The 27,584-nt window shown below is 42.2% G+C and overlaps 1 protein-coding gene and 1 long non-coding RNA gene across 13 annotated transcripts; one reads left to right on the top strand and one right to left on the bottom strand.

Moving 5' to 3' along the window:
- The first annotated feature begins 1,959 nt into the window (after positions 1–1,959).
- Positions 1,960–17,657, top strand: LOC308189470. 2 transcript variants are annotated; one of them, XR_013946374.1, is made up of 2 exons: positions 1,960–2,930; positions 16,329–17,657. It is a non-coding gene; the product is annotated as an uncharacterized lncRNA (long non-coding RNA). The 2 variants fall into 2 exon arrangements; XR_013946375.1 differs by lacking the exon at positions 1,960–2,930 and adding an exon at positions 2,938–4,323.
- On the bottom strand, positions 4,336–26,130 carry CCDC83 (coiled-coil domain containing 83). 11 transcript variants are annotated; one of them, XM_080579434.1, is made up of 13 exons: positions 25,983–26,065; positions 25,382–25,433; positions 23,967–24,086; positions 22,656–22,769; positions 18,276–18,360; positions 16,169–16,337; positions 15,326–15,493; positions 12,502–12,593; positions 11,580–11,648; positions 9,522–9,643; positions 8,359–8,444; positions 6,742–6,920; positions 4,336–5,393 (listed from the first exon to the last, which is right to left on the bottom strand). In XM_080579434.1, the coding sequence occupies exons 4-13, from the start codon at positions 22,736–22,738 to the stop codon at positions 5,208–5,210; spliced, it is 1,239 nt and encodes a 412-aa protein (XP_080435560.1). In that variant the 5' UTR covers positions 22,739–22,769; positions 23,967–24,086; positions 25,382–25,433; positions 25,983–26,065; the 3' UTR covers positions 4,336–5,207. The 11 variants fall into 11 exon arrangements, with proteins under 11 accessions (XP_080435560.1, XP_080435561.1, XP_080435563.1 ...); XM_080579435.1 differs by lacking the exons at positions 25,382–25,433; positions 25,983–26,065 and adding an exon at positions 26,081–26,130 and having other exon boundaries at positions 23,967–24,089; XM_080579437.1 differs by lacking the exons at positions 25,382–25,433; positions 25,983–26,065 and adding an exon at positions 26,081–26,116.
- Positions 26,131–27,584: the final 1,454 nt, after the last annotated feature.

Below are 27,584 nucleotides of genomic sequence, written 5' to 3'. Positions count from 1 at the left end.
TGTGGATTATAGCTGAGTCGAGGTTAGATGGGGAAAAAAAAAGTGGATGTTTGTGTCCTGATGGCTAAATTGGTGACTGCTAGGGAAGGGATTGTTCAGAAACATTGTTCATAGCTCATAGAAAAGGTTAAGGCAGACACTGTTCCTTTTCCATATCCCAGTGTGCTGGGGTGTGATAAACACCAACCTCCGTTTTAGGGCTGATGCTCTGTGCAGTATTTTCAGTCTGTTTTGTTGAATTTACTTAGACCTTTTTGATTCCTTAGAGCCCCTTTTGGGGGGCTGTGAGCCTGAGGTTGCAAACTCCTGGTCTCAAAAAAGGCTCTTCTGTAGGGATGACTAACTCTGTTATCCTCTGCTGGTAACTCACAGTTGCTGCGTTGCGGAACACAGATGCTGTCCAGGCTAAACCTTGTTGGAGGCTTTGATAATGAACTTTTAGTTTTACTCTTCAGGGAAGGAAAAAAAAAAAAGAAGGCTTGAGAATTTTCTGAGGATTATTTTCCCATTTAACTTCTTCCTAATAAGTATGTTTGCTTTCATTATTGCTGGAATAACACTCAGTTGTATCTTAATTGAAAAAGCATAGCTCAGACATGTTTCTTTTTGAATTACTGTGCATTTTCAGTAACGGGAATGCGAAAACCTGATTCTCTTCAAAACTGAGGTCAAAGGTTGTATAATCTAGAAGAGCAAACTGTCTGAGAAAGCTTCCTGTGCTGAGGAAGCAGTGCTTGGTTAGAGGGTTGGAGCTCTTTTTAGAGCTTTGTGAAGAAAACTAGCGTGTAGGAATCAACATTTTTCATCAGAGATTTATATAATTAGAACCCTTGGACTTGTTTCCTGAGACATTCATTGTTGCCCCAACAAGAATCTGAACAGCTGTAACCTCGCAGCTTTTCTAAAAGCGCAGATGCAGATTGTTCATCTGACAACCTAAATTCTTCTCCTGCTTCTGTTAAATGGAATCGTTCAGTCGGAAGGACCTTTGGAGACATCGAGTCCAACCGCCTGACCCCTTCAGGGGGAACCAAAAGCTCAGGCACGTTCCTGAGGGCACTGTCCAAATGCCTCCTGAACTCTGACGGGCACGGGGCACCAACCACCTCGCTAGGCAGCCTGTCCCAGCCTCTGACCACCCTCACCCTCTTTGTTCCAGTTACAAATTAAACGGAGCTGCTGCCTGCAATAAATTCACACTGCCAGTACCTCGGGAAATGCTTAAAACACTCATTGCATGACTTTGTGACATCAGGTGCCCATTCAACCAGCTGCTGAAGTCCCGAAATTCCAGCTGCCGAACAGCCCTTCAGCAAGAAAGGGGGCATAGGGTGAAATCCTGCCTCTGTTAGATGAACAATAGATGTTTGCAGAGCCTGGTGGAAGTTTGGGAGAGACGTAAATGGATTGCAGCTTGAAGGCCGTGACATAATTAAGATTGTGGCAGAAAAGGGAGAATCGGGTGCCAAAGCACTGGGAGAGATGATAGATTGTAAATGCTGATGGGAGCAGGAGATTGACGAGGGAATGCGATGGGCAGTGAAGAAATGTGCTGAATATGGAAGAAAAAAAAATGTTAATGAGAGCATATGTAAATAAGAGCTTTCTCCTTGGTCTGTTGGCAGGCCTCTGACTTGACCTTTGCGGCTCCCGCGCGCTGCAGCGAGGAGAGCACAAACGGCCTTGGCTTCTCTCGCTGAACTTGCCCGACAAGAAAAAATCCGTGAGTTCCCGATGCTTTCTGTGTTAAAACGAGAGAACGAAGGGAAGGGGCTGATCCGTGTGCTCCGTCCTGCCTCCGTCAGAACGAGTGCGGGGAGGGCTCTCAAGGGCTTCCCCCGGCGCCAAGCAGGGTGGCAGCAGCGTTGCCCTTTTGTGTCCGAAGGCTGAGCAAACAGCTCCTTCCGCTTCGCCTGGGGGAGATGCTTTGTCCAAGGTAACACCTCAGTCTATGAGTCGAGTGGAATGTGCTTCTTGCTGCTTTTCTTGCTTCTCTGCTGAGGAAGTTTCCTGAGGCGAAGATGGAAAAGCCTTGGAAAAGACAACTTCCTGAGCTGTTCTGCTGATAATGCCAGTGAAAACGGGTTGGGTGCAAACCCATTGCTCTGTCTCCTGCAGCGTACGAGGAGAGCTGAGGTCTCAGGCTTATTTTCGTAGTGCAGATCTCTGCTCCGCTCAGTGATAACAGCTGAACGTCCCCGTGCCAGCCCCAGCAATTCCCCAAGTATTGTTTTTGCTAAGAAGCGTTATTTGATAAAATTTTAGCTTCTTGCTGCGATTTAACTACTAAAGGTGGGGAAAAGACCAGCAGCACGTCAAACCCCAGTTTTTTTGTGGAGCTGTTCTGTGGGCCGAACGTGGGAACAACTCCTGGCGTCTCGTTACTGTGCCGTGTCCTAAAACAACACGCGGCGCTTGCGGTCGGCTGCAGAACACAAGCTCTGAGGTGTGGTGGTACACAGAAACGTCCTTGCTCCTACAGTGGGTCAAAAATCCAAGGGTTTTGATCCAAGGGAAAGCTTTTTTCAGAGGAACATCCAGCTTTAAAACATCAGTGGCTTTAGGTGCTAATGATACTCAGTTCTCTGGTCCTGGTCTGTCAGTACAGTGAAACGTTTCGGTCCATTAGTTCCTGCCCTTATTCTGGCAAGCTCCTCGCTGCCCGCAGAATCCCTTCCGTTGAATACTCTCGGAAAGCAGGCAAACGAGAACAAATGCTGCAGAACAAGTCTCCCGCCCTCGTTTCTCCAAACCTGCAGGTCTGCACCTGCGGAGGGACCGCCTGGTTATATAACCTGGCTGCATGGGAGGCTGCGAACCTCTCCAAACACCCGTGTTCCCCGCAGCTCGGGCTGCAGAGCACGGTGCTCCAGTTGCTTGCCCCTACAGGGAAGTTGCTCAGAGAGGGTTCAAACCAGCCATACGCTGAGGTAAGCATCTGAAATCGCTTCCACGACACTGCCTAGCAGTCCACACCGCTCTACTTTGTGTTTTTAGCCATTTGGTGGATTGGTGTTTCTTAGTTGGAGCGCGTGGGACTTACTTCAGTTCTATTGAAGCTGCTTACCTGCAGCTGGGTGCTGCTCACAGCTCTTTAGCTTGAATTTGACTTTCAAGTGAACACTTGCAGGAAAGTGTCCGTCTGTCCCAGCTCTCCCCAGTGCTAAGAAAATTGCGGTTTTAACAAAAAAAAACTTATATCTTGTAGCCCGACTAGCATCCTATGCTTGTAACCGCAGTAAAAGGAAAATATTTCAGCACGCAGGGAATTTCAGGATGCTCCTCCTGTGTAAGTTTTGCACCAACTGGCACAGTGCCCCCGACTCCCGTTGTCTAAGCAGGAGTTGGAGGTGGTAGCCATGCTGCCAGAGTGTGCTGATCAGCTCCTCTGTTTTACAACACCTTGCTCATGCCTGAGAATTTTTGGCAGTGAGAAAATTATCAAATCCAGATGCTAAGGACCTCGCTGTTCCCCCCATAAAAGCCTCCCCCTTGCCCTAATGCTAAGCCCATGGAAGCCAAGGGGATTTGAGACACTTGACTACGTTTTGCTACAGGCTGTTGCTTCTGGCCTGTGCAGGCTCCCTGTGGCTTGCACCCTAATTAGCATGCCTCACATTTCTTTTTAACTCCCTCTCGCCCACGCAGGCACTTACGGTTAAAATCTAAACGGTGATTTCAAGCTGCAAAGCTGTTTTTTTTCCTGAGGTACAAGTTTATGTTGTCCTGCCACATGCCCTACGGTGCGGTGTGGATGATGGGCATAAGCACGGAGCCGTCTGGAGAAGGGCCCTACGTTCACATCCCTGTAAATGCCCTCGGGGGAGTGGTGGGAAGAAGGCGAGGCTTTTCTCTAACAGCAAAAGCCATATTCTAATTCTATGACTATACGAAAAGCCAGACTAACCACTGAGCAGAACTAATCCCGCTTTCAAGCGCGCCAGCTCATGCAGCTTGCACTCAAAGAGAGGCGGCGTAGCCACGGAGGGGCTGCTGTTGTGCTTAAAACGTTGGCACCTCGTGAGCAGGGACCCCCTTTGGACACGCGAATATTAGGAGTCACCTCAGCCTCTGCTGCAACTCAGCAGGGTTACAGCAGAGACGCGGCCAAACTCATTCAAGCGCTCACCACGTGGCAGTGCAAGTGAGGTTGGGTTTGAGATGAAGGCTCCTACGCTTTGTGTTTGCAAGGAGCTGCAGTCAGTCAGCTTCTTCTCACCTCCAGCTCAAGGAGACACCTGCTGGGCAGGAACGGCTGAGCTCACCTGGAGAATGCAAAATGTTTGTGCTGAAGCATGGGATAAACCGAGACGCGGCACGGCTGTAAGTTGGTCGGTCATTTATTTTAAAAAAGCTTTCTTCCAAGTACCTGATTAACCCCTCAAGAGTTTAAAATTGGACTATTTAATGCCAGCGCAAGTTTCTAAATAGGTTTTTGACCCACGCATTTCCTATTTGTGCCTTTGGGGAAGTAACTGCATTGTGTACTCCAGACAGGGCGTCCACGATGCACAATGAGAATGGGAAAAAATCCCTGACTCAGTGTGCTAAGATACATGTCCAGAGAGACCAGCCACGGAACAAAAATAAAGGCTTACACAACGTACTTGGCCAATTCTGAAACAAATTTAAAGACTTTAATGATTTTTATGCTTTGAAATTACGCCTTTGAAATTTGAAAATTAACTTTTAGTAATTGCAATATGTTTAAGTGGAGTTTTTCACGCAGACAGATGAAATACATTCAAACATTGAATTTCCAGCAATATTTGAATTGCGCTTGGGTAAATGGGTTCTGATTTAGCAAAGAATTAAGTGTTTTGTAGCAGTTCTGCATTTTATGGCAGCCTGCGTTCAGTGTCTGCTCGAGCTGGAATTCCACATTTGACACACGGCAAGTAGGGATCACAAAGCTTGGCTCATAACAGCTCAGATATAACTTCTCACAGTAACTTCTTAGCTACACGTGCAGCTGTTTGGACCAAGAAGCCCAAGATATGCCCCAGCAATACCTCCAAGTCTAAGGAAAACAGCCATTCAGTTCGCCATCTGGGCATGTCCCTAATTAAACGTCTATGTGGAGATGATTCAGCCACTCAAAAATAGTAACCACAAAGTCCACGCGCTCTTTGAACGACAGAGCAAATATTTAATGAACCAAGAACGTTACATATCTGTTAACAGCTCGGCTTCTGTTTTTTTTTTTTTTAACCAACCTGTTCCTTAGTCAAGGCTTTGATCATCTGAGCTGTGATGTGCCTGTCGGATTTACCCACTGAGCCATCTTCCGTGGGGCTCTTGCTTGGCATTTCTTCTGGCTCCTTGTGAATAGGCATGGCTCTTCCAACCACACACATTAGCTTTGACTCCAGAGGACCCAGTTTTAAGTATTCCTTAAGAAGAAAAAATACCGTTCTTCTGCAGTTGCAGAGAAAAGGGGCAGCTCTTCGACAACAAACTAAACGAACAGCATCTTTCTTCTTAAAAGCAACTCTACAAGTGTTGTCCTGAGGTTGCCGTGTTCAGTGATTTCAGTGTTAATGGGTTAACCTACAAACCAGCTAATCTTAGGAGGATGCAACCCCGCTGCTCTCTTTTCCTGTGTTTTCACCAATAATGTTTTCTCTGCAGCCCAAATTCTGCTCCCAAGTTTAGTTCCCTGAGAAGGATTAAATGAATCCAACAGCCCAGTACTGCCAAAAGGGAGAGGTCCAAGTCCAGCTCAGTGCTTGCGCCATGCTTGTGCTGGCTCTGGCCTTCTGTAGGCCTCTGACTCAGTTCAGGTGACTAACCCAACAGAAAACTAATTCAAGGGGAGGAAACAACAACAAAAAAAGGCAGGCTTTTCTGCTGGGAAAGCGAGTGAATCAGCTAGAGAAGAGACCAAAGCGCGCTACAGTTCCCTAGAGGCAGCAGCAGTACAGCCAAGGCTAGGGAGAAGAAAGAAGGAACCCTACAGCACAAGGTCTTGAATCGCATTTAGTAAATGTTTTCCTATTAGTTGCCAACGCAACGCCACTGCTTGCAGTTATACCTTAATTTTTGTGACATACAGGAATGTCAGCAGCACCTGTGTCCCTCAGCGGGGTGGGCTCTGCAGCGCTAGGGAAGGAGTAAAGCTAGCGTTCCTCTCCTGAGGCAACAGCTGCAAGGAAACAAGCACCTGGACAGATTTTGTGTGTCTGTTTGTGAAATGTTCAGCTTTTCCATGCCATGACTCTTCAGGACAGAGCCATTCCCTAAGGCAGTCTCTGATCAAAGCAACAGGATGACTTCTCTGAGCACAAGTTGCAGGTTATTAAATTAATGCCAAATTTCTAGAAATAGTTGTTTGTTTAAACAAAAACTAATGTTATTGTGTTTGAATAGAATGTTCAAGGGAAAGGAAACATTATGGAGAGTTATCTTTACACGGTGAGCCCTGCAGTCTGTACCACTTCCACATCACTTCTTGATTTTGCAGTAGAAATCCATGACGTGGAATAATAATATATTTTCCAAAAGTAATTAGCTTACTTACAAATGTGTTCAAGTTCTCATAACTCAAGTGTGCAGTATTGGATGGAACCAGAAAGCATCTTTTTGCAATCGAGGATCTCCTGGAGCAGTGTTGCCATCACCTCTTTTGAGGACTAAACCCTGTCCAGGTTGTTTTTTTGCTGTAACACCAGGAATAAAACCTCTCCTGGCAGTTCACGCTCCATTGGTGTCAGTGAAAGACCCGATTACCTGAACTCATACCTGGAAATCTTTTTCAACTTCATACAAGCTGTTAAGTGGAGTCAATGATTTTTCCTGCAGCTCCTCATCACTGTCTTGAGGCTTCCCATCCTCTGTTTCAGACTGAATCTTTGGAGAGGCTTTTTTCTTCTGACAGTGCACTGTGGCGCTTCTGAGGCTTTCCTCTCCATCTGTCTTTGCTTTTTAAAGAGAAGAATAATGTGCATGTAACTGTTAAAACTTTATGAAGATCAGAATTAGTACTCAGTATGAGCATTGCCTGCAATCTTTACTGTGGCTTGGCCAGTGCCATGTCATAAACAGCTTGGCAGGATTTTTAATTGGCAATCCAAGCCAAATGTTGGTTTTGCTCACTGCGTTTTCTATGTTTATTTCTGCTCACAACTTCTGATCAAGATCAGGGACTGAAATTGACTGGAATTAAGAAGTGATGGGCTTATGGGACAGGAAAAAAATAGCTTTATTAGTTCAGCTTAAATCCTGTAAAGCCATGAATAGCTAAAAAACAGGAAAACGGCAAGAAAACATATATTTCTATATCAGTGTATGCATCTCTATGTACACATATGCAAGTTTCTGAGACACAGCTAGTCTACTTATAACTCCCCTGCACAGCTCACATTTGCAGTCGAACAATTCTCGTGATGGTAGACAGTTCTGGACATGGACTGTCAAGTTTTATGTTGGTCTGGGAGAGTGACTTGATCCCAGCTTACTGGAACAAGAGCTACTTCGCTAGGTGAAGGTACAGCACGGGTAACAGCCAAACTGTTCAAAGTAAACACGTCTCTAATTCCAAGCTCTTAGTCGACGTTTGCTGGTACCTAGTGGTTTCCAAAGGCCCATGCATGGCTGGAACCGATCAGAACTTCACATATTCACAACTTCAACAGACTTTTTCACATATTTACAACTTCAATTTCTGCAACTTATCTTTTCGATTTGTCTTTTTTTTTTTTTCCCTCTTCCTTCTGCTCACAAAAAGATGCAAAAGAAAACACGCTGCTAAGGAATCCATATAAACTACTCTGAGTGGCTAAACACACTGATGTGGTCCTTCTTTCCTAACAGCATATGTTTTTCCTGGGCACGCCTACCAGGGTATATTCAGCCCAAAGTTCAGTATTGCTTACCAAGATTTTCAGTTCAGGCTGAGCTCCACGCAGCTTCATCTGCTGTCGCTAGGGATTCATTTAAAATTAATTTTGGTGTGCCTCTATGAGCTGAATGACTGCAAGGTGCGAGTACATGTCAAGTGAAAGCCAGCGTGTCCTCTCTGGGACAAGATATGATAACGAAGTCATGATGACACGGATCAGTAAAGAACTGATTAAGATATGAAGCATCTTTGTGAAAGGTGGCTGATCCTACTGACCATGCTCCTGGCTAGCTGCATACGGGTAATTCCATTCAACAACCTAAACACTGATTTCAATTTTCAAACTATTACAGACGGTGTTTTCTCCTCCTAACCCAACCTACAGTTTGTCATTATTGTAGTGGGAAATTAAGAGCTCACCATGTAAAACAGGCAGTTCGGAGAAACCTTAAGCAATAAAAAGTTTTTCAATGCTCAGTGACTTATCAGTTCTTACAAGCTGCTGCCATGTGCATTACCTGAGTACTCTCTGTGCTCTACTCCTTTAATTTCATCCTGGGAGAACTCACCTTGCAAGCCAGCTGCCTGAGTAAGACACAAATGCCTATAAAATTAAGAAAACAACAACAACAAAAGTGAAACTCACATTAGAGGTCTGACTTTTCTCTCTAAATCACCCTGTGCAATCTTTTGGGGTAGGGAGAGAGTGCCTTTTCTGAAAGCCATTTGCTGCTCAACCACAAAGGCAGGATAGCGCAATGGCTTAAAAATGCAACGGAGGCAGCCAGGTAGCTTAGTGGCTATATGCTGCTCTTTTTTGTTCTCAGTGCTTTAGTTCAACTGTGTCCACGAGACTAAAAGAAAACAAATGTTATAGTCTCCAGTCAGCCCAAGATTCAAACCGCAGCTGGCAGCTCTTTCTTAAAAGCAGTCCAAAGTTTGGAGAGCAGAGAAAAATATTCACTTCTGACTTAAGACACTGAACTTTTTTGTGCAATAGGGCTGAAATCACTGAGCTGGGACTAGGGAATGAAGAGGAGGCATTCTCATTGTTACGCTGTGCTTTTGATATCATTGGTGATGACATTTTGCAGCTAAATTAATCATTCTCTGGGAAACAAGTTCAATTATTTCAATACAAAAGGAACTAATACTATAGGCACCTCTACAAAGAGAGGCATCCCAAGGCCTCTTCCTTACTTCAGCTCAGTACTACATGCCATTTGTTTCACTGGAGGTTGCAAAAACCCATATAATTTGCATATTAATCCTCACATCCTTTAAAATTTTGCTAACAATAAGGGAAAAATCTACTACTCAGCACTTGGTCTGAGAAGCTGGGTCTGAGACAATTGCAACAGAAAGAAGTTATTTCCAAGACCCAGTTGTGTCTCCATCAGAAAAAAGCAAGTGTGGCTACGTCTTTATAGGTCTTAAAAAAAAAAAAAAAACAAAAAAACAACCAAACAGCTTCTTCCCTGAATTTTGTTATTTAGGAGGTTACAAGGTCACTGTCATCCTTCAAAGATACAAGTCCCCCATGCAGTTATATTCTGCCTCCCCACAACTAGAAAATTACCTTGGTTTTGTTGTTGGAGAGCCCCAATAGCTTTAGAGGCAGGAGTAGGCATTGTTTTTAAAAGTCATAATCATTTCTGAGTCTGTAAAGGCATCATTTTACCTGGGTACTCTCAGATTCTGAAGTTTGCCATCAATCAGTTTTGTCACTAAATTTATATTTTCTTCTTCTAGGAGCTGAACAGAGGCTTTCAAGTCTCTCACTTTCTTTTGGTACACTTTAACCTTTTGGCAATTAAAAGAAAAAAAAGTAATTTTAGCTAGACTATACCCATATTGGAAAGCTTTCCTAGTAAAATAGTCAATAATGTATTCCTAGGAAAAAAGCCCTGACAGCAGAACCATCTCATGTGGCCAAACAGTTCTGGAAGAGAGAAACTCTGGATCTTTCTTTTTTTCAGTTTCACACTGGACGTTTGAGAGAGAAAAATCTTTGCAGAGACAAATTCGGGCTCTTGCTGAGCAAGTGTTCCTCTTCTAACTCCATAAAACCTTCTTACCCAGAATTAGTGATGCTTTCAGTCCAAGTTAGCCACAACGTTGTCTAAATCCCAAGTTTTACTGTCTTTTGGACTGGTAATCACCCCATATTGCAACAAAGTTACATTAACAATAGGATACCAGCTATTCAGCTCCAACAGTTTCTCTTCATTTTCCTGAAGGACAAGCAAGTTCTTACCTCCTTCACTGGGAAATGGAAAGCACTATGGGATGGAAACCTTCCCGAGAATCAGAGCTATATGAACATATGTAGAAACAGTACTCAGTGACCTGAATGCTTTTGTTCTCAGGCCTAGGCCAAGTTCACCCAGCTATAATCATCCAAATATGCAGTGAAAAGCTACTTCCCATTTCTCCCAGGGGTTAACCAAGGTGAAAATGGCAAGCCATTAACCAGTAACAGAACGTGGCTTGGCATCATGAGGTGATGCAGCTTTGTATCCTCTTGGTGTGGCACAGTAAACTTGGAAAATTGTGACTGTATTCTCCAAATTCATTGAAATTTTGAGGTAATTATTTTAGGTCTGTGTTGGTAACTCATTTTTCAGTTCAGTGTCAGAACTGGAAAAAAAAAGTAAATTTTGAACTGGGACAAAACTGAAATCTTTATCTCCCTAAAACAATATACTGGAAGAGTCTGTCAGCTCCATATAAACATCAGCCTGAAGGAAAACATTCCATCTGTGTAAGAAAAGCCAAGGAAATGAATGGATGAATTCAGAGGACTGGAGAAGTCAGTGATAATAGTTTTGTTTTCCACAATAATTCAGAGCACTAACTCATACCATAGGAAACTAATAACAAAAGAAGCTAATTCATAACACTGGAAACTTCTAGCTGAGAGGAAAGAAACCCACAGCCCTCAAGTCTGAGAAGAGGGCCTGTCAGCACGAAAGACTACTCCAGATTGGATCTCCTCTGTTGACACTGCCTAATAATGTGTAAAATTTGTGAGACAGAAGACGGGAAGGGAGTCCTCCAGCTTTACATACACATTCTGTGATAGGACGTTTAAATTCAAGCTCCTGCTTGTTTATGCAGATTAAGCACTCGTTCCCTTCTGCTGACCACTACCTCATTGCCTCAAAAGCTGTGATACCTGAAACTAGTAGGTAGAAGGGAGAAACTGCCAGGTTTCTTGATATTGGCACTAAAAAATTGTAAGTTCATTCATTAATTTCCCCTAAAATTCTGCTCAGTTCTAAACCATGATGGGGAAGGGAATTTCCTTCCTCCAGTCTCTTGCTTAGATTTGATTGCAACAAAGAATCTGCATTGACTGGAACTAACACAATATCAAACTTTAAACATGGAAAAATTAGTGTCAGGAATTTGGCTCACAAAAAAGGTTTTCTTGGACACAAAATGTTACCTATATCTAATATTTAACTCTAAATTGCCATTAAAGAACAATTTAAAGCTATCAAGGAACCAATTACAACTTTGTGCAATTTTGATTTTCCTCTCTTCGGTGTCCGAATTTCCAGGGTTTCTTTATTATCTCCCATTTAAAGCTGCCTGAAGCCCCCTTCTCCAAAACTGTTTTCATCCCTCCCATTAAAGTCTTCAGAGTCCAGTCACTGGAGACAGTTATGATTGCAGGCCGCTGTATTTCAAACCTGAACTGCCACGATAAACTGAGAGCAAGCGATCCTCTTACCTCTTCTTTCAGCCACTCATTCTCTTCAATTTCTCTGATGCTGCTTTTGTCTAAGTATCTTACAGCACTCTGGGAAAACACAATTTAAGACTATCTCTGAAAGCAGGACTTTGACAGTGTTGTATACTAAAAAGAACCTTCTGCTCTTTAGCAGGAAATAATTAAGAAACATCCACAAGACAGACTGTAACATCCCCTGAGGGATTACGAGCAGATTTAGCCCACAGCGCCAGCTGTTTCTTCTCCATCACCCATATAAAGTGTGCTTTATATGGCAAGCAATTTACCAATATTTTATAGTTTCCTATATTTGAGTTAGGAAATTTTCTTTTTTGTCTATCAATTTCCGCTGAGTTCCCACTACTGTTCAAATCTTCCTGTTTGCAAGATATCAAACCTTTGGCTCTTAAAAAAAGACAAGCCAAATCACAACCGAGGCAGCACTGATCTATGACAAGTGACATGGAGAGCTCTGTGCTAATGAGCCATCACTACTATTTAATTATTGATGTCAGCGAGAGGAAAGGAACAACTGGGAGGGAAGATGCCAGTGTAGATCACTGTAAACACAAAGTCCTTTGCATTAGGTTCTCACATGACATGTTGTTTTGATCTCTATGTAAACATAAAAATTAAAGTGACAGCAAAAGTGACATGTTTTTGAACAAGTACTACCTGCGCCCCCGTTTCCCACAAATCCTCTTGTACAATGCCCCATGTCTACTCATTGATGGTCAGATGTAAAAAAAAAAATATATAAGCTAAGCTATGTTCAGTAAAAGTACTAAAATAAAGATTATTTTGCTCTCACTTTGTTAAAAAAGTTCCATGTCTTAATTCCAGTTAAGATAATTATTAATGCAGAGTACATAAATCATAGCTATGATGCAGTTGGTATTTTGAAAAAAGACAGAAGGGATACCTCTGGTGCCTGTTCCTTACTTTTCTTCGTGTACAGCTCAACAAGTCTGTCGTTTTCTTCTTTCACTGCTTTCAAAGCCTTTCTATAATATTCTTCAAAGCAAAAAAAAAAAAAAAAAAGACATCATTATGTAACATCAATGTCTTCTGACACCAAATAGATACATGCCACGTTGTTCCTAAGGAGAAACTTGTCAGCCACCACCCCATGCACTGAATCCTGTCCCGTGGAGCATCTAACTTGTCCATAGAAAATGTCCTTCTAAACCCAAAGGACAGTAGAGTTAACCAAAAAACTAGAAATCTGAAGTAGCTTGCAATTTTCTGTTGGCAACTACAACAGCTACTAAGCTGAGTAATTCTCCTCTAAGATATTTGTGTCTTACCACTACATTTTGACTCTCTTAATAGCACAGCTCCTGGATTTATGCAAGAGATGTGCTTAGAAAACTTAGGTTTTAGATGCAGAAGCATATTAGATCATGTTATGGCAGCATTTTTTCAGACAGTTATCATTATACAGGACCTAATGAATTTTCTGACTTATCTATGCCTTCCGGGGGGGGGGGGGGGGGTCCAATTTGACAACAGGACAAAACAGAGAATGTGGCAATTGCCTCAGTTATTTGCTTTCATTGTTACTTGTGGTCCTTATTTAGAAAGTATGTCTTGTATCTAGCTCAATTGCTTTGACTTCAAGTTCTGTTCTCTTGCTATTTAATTATTTCATCCTTCCCTTCAGTTGTTTTTGTGCTGTACTAAATAGCCCGGCGCTGCTTGGTATGTTCTCCTTGTGAAAGAATTAATGATATTGTAGCAAATTTCTTTGAAGGAAGGCAATTCACACTTGTCCCAGAAGCTTGAAATTCTGCCTAGCTCTGCACTTGTGTTGCAGACAGCCTGCTGCTGACCTGGCTGTAAATGAGTGTCTGGTCATGGACCCGCTGTGGAATCAAAGGCAGTCAAATAAGAAAGGTGCATTAGTTGTGCATTACTTCCTAATTTAGCACGGTGGAACCTGGCCTACCTTAATCAATCCACCATCTGGACTTGGCAGAATGAACTGGGAAGTGCTTACAGACTGTAATTAAATCACCTCTTCATTCTTTCAGACAGCGAAACAATCTGAGATGTATTGGGGGAATAAGCAAAGGAGGAACTGTTCAGACACGCTCGTTTTTTCCAGGGAGGCTATTTACCCTCAGTCTCACTGCAACATTGTTTTCCGCAGACCTCATGTAAATGTTAGGCTTTCTTTTGCTGCCTCTGCGCTCCAGTGATTTTGTTTAAAATGTCATCTTCAGACCACAAGAACTATGCCAATGTCAGGTACCTAAAAAACCAGGAACCTCCCTACCTATGCTTACTCCCTAAGCCTGTTACGTGTGTGGGAACTGAACAAACCCAATTTGCTGCAGCATCACACTGGGAACTTGTTGGATGTAAGCTAGAAGACAGTACTCCCCAGCCACAAGTTTGATTTCAGGAGGCTGAGTAAAAAAGTATGCTAACATCCCGTACTGGCAGCACCATTTTGCAGGATGTTAATTAGGCAACTGCTGTAGGTGTCTCTGTGACAGCCCCTCTACAAACACGCTTCTGTTCAGTCACACATTTTGGGCTCTGTAGCCTGTGGTATGCAGGAGGTCAGACTGAATGTTGCTATTGGATCGTTCTGGCGTTCTATATAAGAGCCTATTCTCTTTTTCTTTCCATATACCAGCAGCTGTACAGCAAAAGTTTTCAATTGATTGAGAACAGGGAAAACACACAATGAAAAACACCAACCTCTCTTTGAGTACAGAGGTTGACCTCTGACGGGCTATCTGGCAACGCAGAAAGCGTAATGCAGATCTTAATCACGATAAAATATGTTTCACGAGACAAAAAAAGATAGCTGGCTGGCTCGTATCCACAGTAGCTGGTGCCTGGTAATGGCTGGCACGGAATATAGGGAGACTGTTAGAGCAGTGTCACTGCCTGTTACTACCAGCTGCTTGGCTGTAGTCACGCATACTGAGAGGGTCATAAAGGGAGAAAACCGGGACATCCTTCTCCTGTTAGCAGCACGGGTTACATACCAGCAAAATATTTAAATGATTTTAAAATAGTGCAGTAGTAAAGAGATCTAATGGGTTCGTAAAGCACTCGGCACCAGAATACATGAGCTCTTAAATTAATTCCCCTGTTGTGTCAGTGTTGAAACAGTTCCCAGGATCTGTGTATGTCTGCGCTGGCAGTTTTGCAGGGCCTCACGCATGAGACTATGCAACCAGGAGGCCAAGTTCAAACCACTGGCTGTACAGCTCCCTCTAGTCCTGAATTTAAACCAGCGTGCTCAATTCAAAGGACGGTGTTCCAAGAATGAGCTCATACCATGAGCCTGTCAGAGAAGTTTTCAACATGCAAAGTGCTTCAAGCGTGACGAGAAGCAACAAGAGCAGAGTCAACATTTACAAATAGGAGTGCTAAGGGAGATGTGTGTGTAGGAGATCTAAACATGCATAAACCTATTAAAAAAAAAAAACTGCTGGCCTTCACAGCAACATTTTTAAAAAACGGGTTGCCTGTATTTTACAAGAAAATAGCCAGAAGAGAAGGTTATCAGTTTCTTTAAAAGCTCATCATTTCTGTAACTTTATTAATTTTGTTAACAAAGTGACTTTCATGGAGATAGAGTTCTGTCTTACAGCACGATTACGCAGCTCAGCTTAGGTACACAGTTTTGAAAAGTTGTCGGAAATGACTATAACTTGACCTCAAACTAAGTTTATAATTTAATTAATTAATGCAAGTAATGTGCATTACACTAGCTGTAAACTGACCTGTAGCCCTGTGAAGGTCATCTTTGACTTCCTTGATGTCTTTTTCCAGATTCTTAATCTTGTTGGCATGTGTTTTACTTCCCACATTTTTGTACTCCAACCAGTATTCCCTCTCACTCTGCTTTGCTGCAAGTTGTTGGTCAATTTCTTCCGTTTGGGAGCGCAGGTCTAGTGAAATAAGAACATCAGATTATTAACAATTTCTTGAGCTGATAGTTCATAATTCTTATGAGTTCCTCAATTTCTTTAATAAAGGCACTTTCTGTGGGATTGGGGAAAGAGGGGGGACTCTTCTGCGTTACAACACACTACAACATGATGACACAGTGTCAAGGGCCACCATCGTTGCTGAAAAAAGCCAGCTCTTATTCTGCCAAGGAGACAACAGTTCTCACTGGCATGTTGTAAGTAAAGACCTGTGATTTCACTCTGACTGAAAATCACAGGGATGGCAGCCACGGCTTTCAACAACCAAACCCAGTCATTTTTGCTGCCATGATTTCTGATTTTTTATCTTCCAGTGGAGCCAGTGTATAAAGCTTTCATGAATTTCAATGTAATGTAAAATAGGAAGCCTCTGTACTTGCACAGTAATACGTGTCACGTGGAAGGAATAAAACAGTCTAATATACTAGGTCTGTTTATATAAAAGACCCACTTCTTTTGAATTTTAATTTGACTTAATTAACAGATTTACTTATAGGCCTCCACAATTAAATCTGGGGAGGAAAACCTGTATGCTTTTTATGTAACAAAGACACTGAATCTCTCCTTAAATTGCAAACAAGTATTTAATTCCAAGCGTGTAAATTACAAACCATGCTTCTGCAACTCACAATGTACCTTTCAGAAGTTGTTCTTTGTCCTTAGCGTACTGCCATGTGGCTTGCAGTGACTCTTCCACGTCATCCCTAGTAACAACCTCCTTTTCATCTTGCTCTTTCTCCTTTTCTTCTATTTTTCTGAGTATACGCCTGATGTGTGCCTGCTGTTCTTCCTTCAGATGGTCGTTCTGTGAGAGTTGGAAAGGCAAATGCTGAAACATTTTCAAATTGGTTCTCAAATTTACAAACTTCAGCAACGAAGAAAAGTCAGATCTGTACCGGTGCCAGGACACACTGCAAAACCACTCAGCTAAACAGCTATTCTTCATGTTTGAAAAGGATGGAGGGGAGAGGAGAGTTTGTCTCAGAAGTTTCTCAATAACTTCAAGTCCATTACCACAAGGAAATGAGAAACAAATGACTGCCTTACTCTACTTGGTGCAGCACATGAATAGTCCTCCATTGCCTGGAAAGAAAGCTCCTTGTGGGTCGATTTAATAACATTGTTCACATGCACAAGTTATTTACTTCTTCACTTCAACATTCTTCATGACAATTTAACACCTTCACGTGGAAATGTCATCAATCAAGTCACTTGCACATAACCACAGCAGAGAGACTTGCCAAAGCTGGAATTCGAGTTATACCTACCGATTCCACAACTGTGATTACGTCCCCTTGCAATCACCCTTTTAAATGACACTCAAATGATTTGAAATTACTGATTATATTTGCTCCCAAAGGACACCAAGAGGGAGCAAACAACCACACCAGCCAAACTGTAACAACAACAATGCAGTAGAGAGTCTCAAACATTCCCCACTTTTAAAAGGATTAACACTAAACCGCTCAGAAACATCAAGCAGGAAACAAAGAAGGGAGCCCAAAGAGCTGTAGCCCAAAGAGAAGGGACCCCAAATAGCACTACAAGAATGCCCTGAAGTACTTTGTACAGTCTGAAGTTTGAAGAAGTCCTTGAGAGACCATGAACTAGGCTTCAAGTCTGAAACAAACACCAAGGAAAACTAAATAGATGGGTATTTTTTAGAGCAAAGGAACAAGCAGGCATGGGAAGGACAGAGTTTGTTTTAGTGTACTAAAACAACTAAGGTTGTTTGGTTTTAGTGTCCTGCTCTGGGAAGTGCAAGCCGCAACACTGTTTGATCACCTGATGCACGTAAAGAATTTTTGAGAGATTTTAATTCCTTTCACTAGATGACTGTATATATATCCACTTTCAAAGCCCACTGGTCTCGTTTCTCAGGTGCCATACTTAGACTGTTATGTATACGTGTCACTGAGGTGTGATTAGAACCTCGATCATAACAAGGTTACTTAACTTTGTTTAAAAAAAAATCCTAGTAACACAACTGTTAACCAACAAGAAGGGGCCTCTTTATCAAGCAGTGCCAAAAATTAAACCTAGACAACAGTGTGATGCTCTTTTTTTTGTTCATTTTTGATTGTAATTAAATTTGAAAGAATAGTTAAACTCTCATAATTTATGACAATTTTGAAACTGTGCAATTTCATTGCCTCGGAAGTGAACCAGAGAAGGTCAGCAAATCTCTATACGTAGTCAGATCTGCTAATACTACAAACAAAAATCAGATAATGCTGTTTCTTCTTCTTTATGCTGAAGCTGTATTCTTTACCTCCTTGAGGAATATTTGCAGGATTGTTTGAGAAGGTAAATCTGAGCATAATACAGTAAAGTTACCTAGTGAAAGGTTGGCTTGCTGTCCTCTGTTTGATGCAGAGTAATTGTAAATACTTAGATAGTTGCTGAGTACCTCATATGCATTGGAAATCACCTTCACTGAACTCACTTGAACTAAACTCCTGTGCCCAAATCTGCATTTCTACTCCTGCAGCTCAGTTTTTTTTTTTTTGCACAGTTGTATTTAGGACAGCTACGCTTTATAACACCTTTTAACTTCTCACCTTATAAAGTGATTCACTAACTCTAGTTTAACTGACTCCAAGAGACTCACTGCAATGACCAGTTATAGTACATGTAGTACTTGGATTAAAAAAAACAAAATTGAATCCATGAGTTAAAATACCATGTATAAAATGTGGTGGGAGGAAGAAATATGGTGGGAGAAGGATGTGTGGTCACTTACTCTTTCATGATATTCTTTGTTCTTTTTTTCCACATGTTTCAGATCACACAAAACCTGATCAATTGCTGCTTCTTTTGTTTCAATTCTGTGGGGAAAGAGTAAAGAAAGAGAAATCCTTTCAAAAACAAGAAAAAGGAATGCCGTTTAAGCTAGATTAGACATAAATGCTACTTAGATGTATTTTTTGTATCATATTGATTCACTAATTTGGGACTACTCACTGCACAGAAAGAAATGCCCTCCATATAGAACTGGACCTTCGTGTCAGTTTGGATCTCATGCTCGTAGTGAGAAGCAGACTCCCTGCTTATTCCATCCCTTTGGCTACTGCAGTGGCTACTGAGGGGAAGAAGCAGGTTCTTTCCGGCTGTGGCTCAGATGACCTACTGTTCAGGTCTCTTTTAAGACAAGATAATTTGTGCTCTGTAAATACTTATTACTCATCACTCACTATAGAGGAAGCCTAGACAGCTCACTCAGAGATAGGCCAGGTGAATCCCAAACTGGAGGCTTAAATGGCATCCAATTCTTCCAAAATTTTGATTTGGTGAGCCTCAAACTGCTTTTTCCACCAAGAACTTAAGTTTACTTTAATAACTTGTTAAGTAACTCTAAGAAGTGCTAAGGGAATGGGGACTGCAGTAGTTCTCTAAGTAAACCTACACATTTTTTTCAAAGAACTAGCACACTGCTTTCACAATTTTCATAGACCACTTGTGATCCTCTTTGCCACAGCGGCTGAAGAAATGTTTTTTTCTAATGATCTCTCTTCTAGAATGAGAAATGTTGGACTGCAAATGGTGTCTTTTTGCGAAATTCTCTGTAATCTTCCTCCATCTTCCTGAAATTCATTCACCATACAGCACAATAGGCATGGTACAATTATCACAATATCTTTTACTGTTTCAACTGCTATTGTTTATTTTTGTTTTTTTGTTTGTTTGTTTGTTTTGTTTTGTCTCTCTCTACCAAAATATATAATTTTAAAAGAATGTCGCATTTTCCTGGCTAAAATTGGATCACTCAGGGACTGAGTCATGTAAGTTGGAGGTTACTAGATTTGTCTGCTCTGCTCTCAGTGTGCTCCCAGGTGTGCTTCAGGTTTTCCACTAAGTACAAGGATATTAGTTAGAGGGGCTACATGGAGGGACATGGAGGTGACGGCTACAGCAATAATACATTACTTATCAGACAAAGGTGACAGCTTGGCCACACACTGTGACCTCCTAAATCACTTGCCATATTAAACAATTTTTGTGTTTTGAATACTGATCTGGATCTTAATTTCTGCTACCTTAAGATTTTCCATGAAGTGGAATTATATATCTGCCACTTTGTTAATGTAAAAAATACATACAGGTAGAACAAATACACGTTATTTTATCTACTACATATTGAAACTTTCATCTGAAGATTTTTTCCATGGTATTTGTCAGATTCCAAAAGCCAAAAGCTAGACTGATGATTCCTTTGATACTATTTTTCTCAACTCTGCGTGCTAGCTGAAATATTTCATCATCTACCAAAAAAAACCCCTCCTCTCTGGTACCATCAGAGTTTTGTCCATCTTCTATGGGATGTTACTGGGGCAAGTAATTCACAGGACTGCTGTTCCTATCCAATCCCAAACTAGGGAACAGTACTGAAAATGCAAAATAACACACTCGCTGTAAACAGCAACCATTCTTCAATGTGCAAAAGAAAATGCAGGAATGGAAATTAAACAAATATTATATGCCTGAAAATTCCTAAAGAGGAATGCAAAGGACATTAGCTTGTATTATTAGGCTGCTTTGCACAATATGGCAGTACAGAAAAGTTATAGATGACAGAGACAAGGAAAGAATGAGAGAAAGAGAGGTAAGGAGAGGGCAAATGAGGAGAGGGAGAGCGGGAAGGAGAAAGACAGAAAGAAAACTAATTTTCTTCCTTTTTTTCCTCTACTATTGTTTCAGAAACTAAACATCATGTGTCAGTACAACACCGCATTTCAGTGGAAGACTCTTCAGATAAAGTAGTTGTTTGCTTGGATATCCGAATATGCACAACAATAACTTTACCAGAAGCCAGTTTTTCCCCTCAGCCTAGTAATACAGTTTGCTTATTTCTTAACAAAATATTTTTCTTGGCTGTTTTTTTTGGAAGATATTATTTGTGATAGGATTCAGCTAAACTTGGTCTGTTTCACTGTGGAAGTTTGTACTCTCTTCTTTGTAAACTGAAACAGAAAACCCCACATCCTGTAAACTCCTATAGATGTCACCAGAACTGCACATGGTTGCTCTTTCATTTGCTCACCCTGCTTTTCATTTCTACACTGAGGTAGTGCTGCTTGCTCTTTAAAAATGATGATAATTGTTGAACGTTGTATGTTGAGGTTTTTCCCTTTCAAATTCCTTCTCTGATAAAAATCACAGAGCTTAATTTTAGTCCTTTCAATCATCTTCCCAAGAGATTGGAGATCAAATCAATTGGACTACTACATAACTTCTTGGCATATTCCCCTTAGCTCTTTCTGTTCTCTGCTTGATTTTAAAAAAAAGCTTTAAGGTTCTTCTCCATTGTTTTCAAAAAGTTGGTCAAAATCAATTTTTCCTCCATGTAAGCTTACAATGAGATTTTTCCTGTGGTCCTCTCTGAAACCGTGATTTTAAACACTGAGGTACGAAGTTGAGGGTAGAGTTACTATTCTGTGAGTAAGGTTCCTGTTTTGGGTGCACAGTTTCATCACTTAGTGTGTGCAATGTCCACGGAGTCCGTCCTGGCACTGAGCACCTACATCCTCTGTTAGGAGCCGAGGACAGCTCAGCTGTGCTTCTGACTTCACTTAGCCTGTGATTTGCAACAACATACACCAACTATACATTCTGATGATATTTCACAGCAGCTCTGACTGCTATTACAGAAAAAAGGAGAGCAAGAGTTACTGACTAAGAAGCAAATAAGCCAGAAAAGCATTCCTATCCGCTCACAAGAACTAAACAATATATACAGCAGGGAACTGCACAGTTAGGAGTTGCTAATTAGAAACAATTTACAGTCTGGGTGTGCATGACAAGAAATAACACGGTCTTATCTAGCTGCGGCTACACTCTCTTGAAAACAAACCCTTCAGCTCCCCAAATGACCAAGTGCTTCCATTCAGCTATATGGAGACCAGTGAGGGAGAGTTAAATGCATGATTAAGGTGATTATATATGTCAGTCTTGCCTAGGGAGCCAGCCCAACAGATGATGCTGAATTACTCAGATAGTAAAGGATTTTGTGTTTGTTTTCAGGCTTTTATCACTGATTTATTACAGACGTGAAGGACTGACACTGAGGCAACAGTAGCTTGAGTTTCATTTTGAATATAAATTCATGGAAAGCACAGGGGAGAAGTGATGACAACTACTGTTTGGAAAATAATTTCTAGGTTGTTTGGCTGGGTGGGGACTCTGAGAATTAATAAGGTCCACGGGATGTGGGATAGCTCTGTCATGACTGATCCTGTTTCCTTTGGATCTACACAAGTAAAGAACAGGAAGCAGTGACTGGTTGTTCCTGATGAAATGCGTGCTCCAAGATAATTTTAATAACGCTTTTCAATTTTGTTAAAAAACTCTTGCTTTAGGTAGAGCACAATGAGAACATGACTTGGAAATATGTATTGGTGCAGCAGAGGTGCCTGCGTTCAGTGAAGGATGACTTTGCATCAGATACTGATCGTAGCAGGGTTTTCTTTTCCTGCTGTACAGGTAACTTGCCAGCAACAACTTTTCATACAAGACGTGGGACTGAAAAACGGTGATGGCCTTTCTTCGGATGATTCCCTACAGTGACAGTCATTTTAGAGATTTTGGAACAATCTGGAGCAGCTCAGAACTTATCCTGTGTAAGGCCAGGATTTTAACTTGAGGGTCTACTGCACATAGCACTTTCCTTTGTGCTCCACTCTCAGCTGCACCGGAGGAACAAATCGGAGGTCTTGAGGTTCTGGCTAGTGACTACATACCTCTGTGAACACCAGGGAATTCTAGAAAGTACAATCAAACGTGATCCTGCACTCTCAGGGCATGCAGATCAAACATCTGCTACTAACAGACAAAAACATTTTTAGCTTTTATTAAAACATGTTGTCCTAAGTCATATCCTAATGACACAAAATTATTTCTGATCCACTTAAAAGCTTTTTTATAGGCGTAGCATAGTAGTTGAAAAAGTGTAGATTTCTAAAATAGCCTTGAAAACTCAAAATAAGAAAAAAAAAAAGTACAGTGCAAAATTGCCATAACCAATGTGGTGATCAGTTCAGGTTCTGAATTGGATACTTCTCTTTGCTGTCTGCTTTATACACTCATATATTCCATATAAGTGAAAAGTTAAATATATTAAACCTACTGAAATTCCAGTAAGGCTTCCTGGAAAGCTGATTCTTCTGAAAGTTGCTCTTTTGGTTTCTCTTCTTTCTTCTTCTCTTCCATGTTTTTGTTGTACTTCTGCTGGAAGCTAGACCTTAAAGGAAGACAGGGCAAGCAGAAAGGAAGAAACAAAATGAGAAAAAAATGATCCACAAAACGTCTTATTTTACAAACGTCAAAGGCTGCTGAACAATTCTAATATAAACGAAAAAAGATGCTTTGTTGACAGCAACAATCCTGCCTGTGTCAGAACTCAGGTCCATGTTCTGGGGACATCCTGAAGTGCTGTCCTGCCCAGAGATGTTCGGGAACAGGGGCCTCTATCTCTAGCTCCTTATTGCATCCCTCACTGTGGGTTGTTTTACATTCTTGCAAATCAAACAAGCAGTTGTTCGTTTTACAGTCCTTTGTCCCTGTTTCTTTGTCAGGCTTGTTTTATCAAGTTCACTTGTTAATATGCATCTCTTTCCCTCTCCTTCTGTTCTCCTAGCACTATGAATATTTGCCATTCACTGCAACTCTGATATCAGTTTTCATTGTCAGAGCTGGAACAAAACCACTCTCTGAAGGGATATCTGTGTCAGCAGTATTCCCTGGGTATGTTTTCACAACTACCGGACTCAGAATTCAACTGACAATGAATAGTTCTGTAATGGAACTGGTAGCATATATTATATAAAATTAAAAAGTCATAAAAAAGGGCACTCACAAAGATTTCTCACTATTTGCAGTCACATCATCAAATGTTAAATTCAGGTTAGTTCATATAATGTAGGAAGTTTTATACTGAATGACTAGGAACATAATACATAACCTATTTTCATTTTAAACTGCTTTTCTGCTCAAGTTCTGAGCTCTGTTATCACTTGGATAGCTAAGATTGCAACAATTATTTTTTTCTGTGAGTAAATATGCAGAAGCTGGATACTCTTCCAGCTCATTAAAACGAGCACAAGGAAACAGGAAAAAAATAGTGGAAAGTAACGCAGCAAGCCTGCCAAATTGATCTAAAATCAAGGGAATGAAGTTAAACCAACTATTGACACACGCACTCTAATCCATACACTGGCACATGCCTTCTCGATGCTTTCACCATACCCTGAAGCAGGGCAAGGTCAGTTTGCTGCATACAAAATTGCTTTCTACCCTAGATGAGTAGCTGATGCCTGTTGATGAAACAAGTGAGCATGCTGAGAACAGCCACTTTGCTGCAGAGTATACCGCAGAAAGGCCGGTAATAGAAATGCTCACTGAGGGGCAGCTCTACAAGTGAAAGAAAGGGAAAACATACCTTGGGTTCTAGGTCAATACGCAGCTCCCCAGACCATGGAATATCTTTGTCATCATGTTTTATCCAGAAGAATTTTATTCCCAGTCTGTTGGAAACCTTGCGCAGATTCTGTCTGTTCTGCTGCTGAAGACAAATTCACACTCTTAGGGACAATTGTGTAAAGCAGTCAGTCACAGTCTCTGCAACACCTGATTATTTAAGTCACAAACAGAGCTAATTCCATGCACAGAATCCTGGACAAATCTTACTCCCACCAGCAATATCTTGAATTTCCAAAGTGTCCCAGCTCAAAGGTTTTATGGCTGCTACATATGAGTAAAAGATTTCTATTGTTGAACTTCATTACAATCATGCCTGTGTCACAGTATCACTATGACTGTGGTAAAAACTATAAACATTTATTATCCAAGAAAAAATCCTTTTTTATCTGAGCACCCACTCAAGTCTGAAGCCATATAATTCAAACACAACTTTTACAGATATTGATTCGTTAGGCTTCAGTTTATTTAATACAATATTTTTACAAAACCTTTAAAAAATGTTACAACACTCAAGTTAGAACATTCAGATCGAGATTTTCGAGAGACCAAGTGAATTAAGAAAAAACCTCACTGAGACAAGGAGTTAGGTGCTTAACTCCCCTGAAGCTCTTTAAAATTTCCAGATCAGATCCACAAGTGTAGGATATGTATTTACATATAACAAATAATCTGACAGCCATCTCCAGTGCAGAATTAACTGGGTGGTATTGAATCTACCTTGAATAGTCATTTTGTTGGTTTACCTCAGAAATGGAAGATCACTGCAGAAATTCCTAACTTTTTTTTTAAAATGTTCTCTGTCTCTTCTATTAAATGGATAATTGAATCCCTTGCTTAAAACTGGATACAAACTGAAAACATTTTGAGCAGCAGTACTTTGGAAAGGTTTGTTTTCTGGAACTCGAGACCTAGGTGAGCTCCAACAAAGTTTTTATGAACTTCTTCCTGTGCAGGGAGCAGCAAGCCTCCCAGCTGTAGAATAAGGTGAAGAACATACGATAATGACAGATTTGCTCTATTTTGCAAGCCACAGAAAATACACACAGATGAGAGAGAAGAAAACATGTTTAGGGGGACTGAGAATGGACCACAGACTTTAAACCAGCAGGAAACCATTTGGAGAAGGCAAGATCTATTTTTCTTCTCCCAAACAAATAAATCAGAGCTCTTGGTAGGCCCCCACTATTGTCACCAGCACATTTTCAATCCCTAACTAATGCGGTCACTTCGTTCTTCGAAGGAAGCAGGTCCCACACACTGCCACCCAAGCGCCATGGCTCCCAGATGCTCATTGCAGTGACCACCTACACGTCAGCTCACCGCTGGTACAAACTCTCTGTCATCAGCACCGCTCACAGCAGCATTTGTACCCACCTCATGTATCTGGAGGAGGCTCAGGGGAGACCTTATTGCTCTCTACAGTCACCTGAAAGGAAGGTGTGGGGAGCTTGGGGTCGGTCTGTCCTCGCAGGTAACCAGTGATAGGACTAGAAGGAATGGCCTCAAGATGCGCCAGGGGAAGGTCAGGTTGGAAATTAGGAGATATTTCTTCTCAGAAAGAGCGGTCAGGCACTGGGACGGGTTGCCCAAGGAGGTGGTGGGGTCACCGTCCCTGGGGGTGTTCAAGGAAAGGCTGGACCTGGCACTTAGGGACATGGTTTGGTGGGTGACACTGGTGGTAGGGGGATGGTTGGACCAGGTGATCTGGGAGGTCTTGACAACCTTTATGATTCTAGAATTCTACCCCAAACAGCTGCATTCCCAGCAGACCCCACCACCAACTACCACAACCCCCTCCCCAGCTCCCAAAAACCATTCCGGCGCCCCCAGCCCCTTCCTTCACCTCCCTCGGGCACCCCCCCCCCAGATCCCCGATCCCCGTCGCGGCCCGGGGCCGCCCCCCGGGGCTGTGTAAACCACCACCGCTCCCCCAGCCCCGGCACCCGCTCAGCACCCGGGGCTCCGCAGCACCCACACAACGCCTCAGCCACCCCTCGGAGGGCTGCCGGTCCCCCACGTCCCCTCCAAGCCCCACGGTGTCCCCAAACCCGGCGGCGGTCGGGCAGCGCCTACCCCGCGGCGCCACCGGCGGTCGCTGGGACAACGGGGGCCCCGCGCCATGAGGGGAGTTCTGAGGAGCGGCGGCGCCCTCTGGCGGGGAGCGGGCACCCGGGGAAGGAAAGCGGCCAAAATCCTGACAGGAGGAAAGCTCTCCTGGCTCGTCCCTGGGCAGGATGGCTTGTAGGAGCTCCTTCAGGGCTTGAATGCGCAGGGCAGCCGTCCTCCTGCCCCTGCCCGGCTATCGGGGATGGTCCCCCTGGCCGTCCCCCTGGAGCTGAGGGAGGGCGGTGGATGGGGGAGGCACAGCTAAGAAGCCAGCGTGGATGCTAGGGATAAGCACCTGGGCTTAAAACAGGGGAGTGAAAGTGTTGGGAGGGAAAAGAAGTTTGTCTTCAGTCCTTGAGGGAAGCCTCCTTCTCAGCTCCTAGAAATCAAGCAGCACGCGAAGTGTCCCATCATCGACTGGACTGGGCTTTTGAGAACAATGCTGCAACACAGCTCCAATTCAAAGATGCCCTCCCTTATCCATGGCAGCAAGCCTTGTGTTTGTTTCATCTCAGAGCAAAAAAGCAGCAAAACTCTCAGGCCCTATCTGTATGCACTTGATTGCTAAAGACATCTATTTTATGATCATGATTATCAAGCCAATCTCTTCCTTACCACAGAGAGCACCATATACAGTCAATTTACCCACACTACCTGTTTCCTTTCACAATTTACACTTAGTGTATACGTTTATTGTTACATTTTAAAGGATTTTTTAAAGGTTTTTTTAAAGGTTTTTGAAGACTTAGCTTTTAAACATGTAAAGCAATGCCTTCTGTTGGTAAGATGACAGAGGTAAGATGATCTTGGAGATCTTTTCCAGCCTTAATGATTCTATGATCTATGACCTGAGTTAGGTGTGATTCACATTAGTTCACATTTTAGCAGCTGAATGTGCAAAGGAGACAGATTCTGTCTGGATGAAGCTGGAGGAAGGAAAGCTGTATCAGTTAGATGCTTTGCTTCACTGGATGTTATGGCTCTTCAACTAATACCTGCTGTTCTGTAACCACACCAAAGCACTCATTTATGTTTCCTTCAGAGGAGATGCCTTCCCTTCTGCTTTGGAAAATGGCTAGAGGAAAAGACTTGTTGAATTGAGGGGATGAAGGAAGAACGATCCACTTTCTGAATCTGATAGGAATATCACTGCACAAAAATACCTGTAGTTTTGTTGTTGTTTTTCCTAAAGAGATCATAACACTTTGTATTATACCGCATTCAAAAGCATGCTTATATCTTTTCTTTGTGCTGAGAATAAGTCTGGCTATCTATGGAAGATTGAAAGGAGGGTTGGTAGGGCACGTCATCCCAGCACTAGTTTTCGTCTTCTCACTGCCACCTTGAGAGTGCTCAGGCTCAATTCACATGAAAAACAGCCACTCAACATTTATACAAAAAGCAGACTCTTCAGATCTACTACCCCAGGGCAGAAAAACTGTGGGGACAGGCTGTGTACTGGTTGCAGGCT

This window comes from Anser brachyrhynchus (assembly GCF_964034855.1).
Source record: "Anser brachyrhynchus genome assembly, chromosome: 1".
In the NCBI taxonomy this organism is placed as follows: Eukaryota; Metazoa; Chordata; class Aves; order Anseriformes; family Anatidae; genus Anser; species Anser brachyrhynchus.
The sequence above is the reverse complement of the archived record's forward strand: the minus strand, read 5'-3'. Positions and strand labels throughout refer to the sequence as shown.

What these genes read in the sequence shown, in the direction of transcription:
- CCDC83 (XM_080579435.1), bottom strand. Translation starts at nt 22,738, where the DNA reads ATGGAAGAGAAGAAGAAAGAAGAGAAACCAAAAGAGCAACTTTCAGAA. An exon ending in CAGAATCTGAGAGTACCCAG is followed by an intron (nt 8,445 to 9,521) that starts GTAAAATGATGC and finishes TTAATTTTATAG; the next exon opens with GCATTTGTGTCTTACTCAGG. An exon ending in AGAGCACAGAGAGTACTCAG is followed by an intron (nt 6,921 to 8,358) that starts GTAATGCACATG and finishes CTCTTTAAAAAG; the next exon opens with CAAAGACAGATGGAGAGGAA.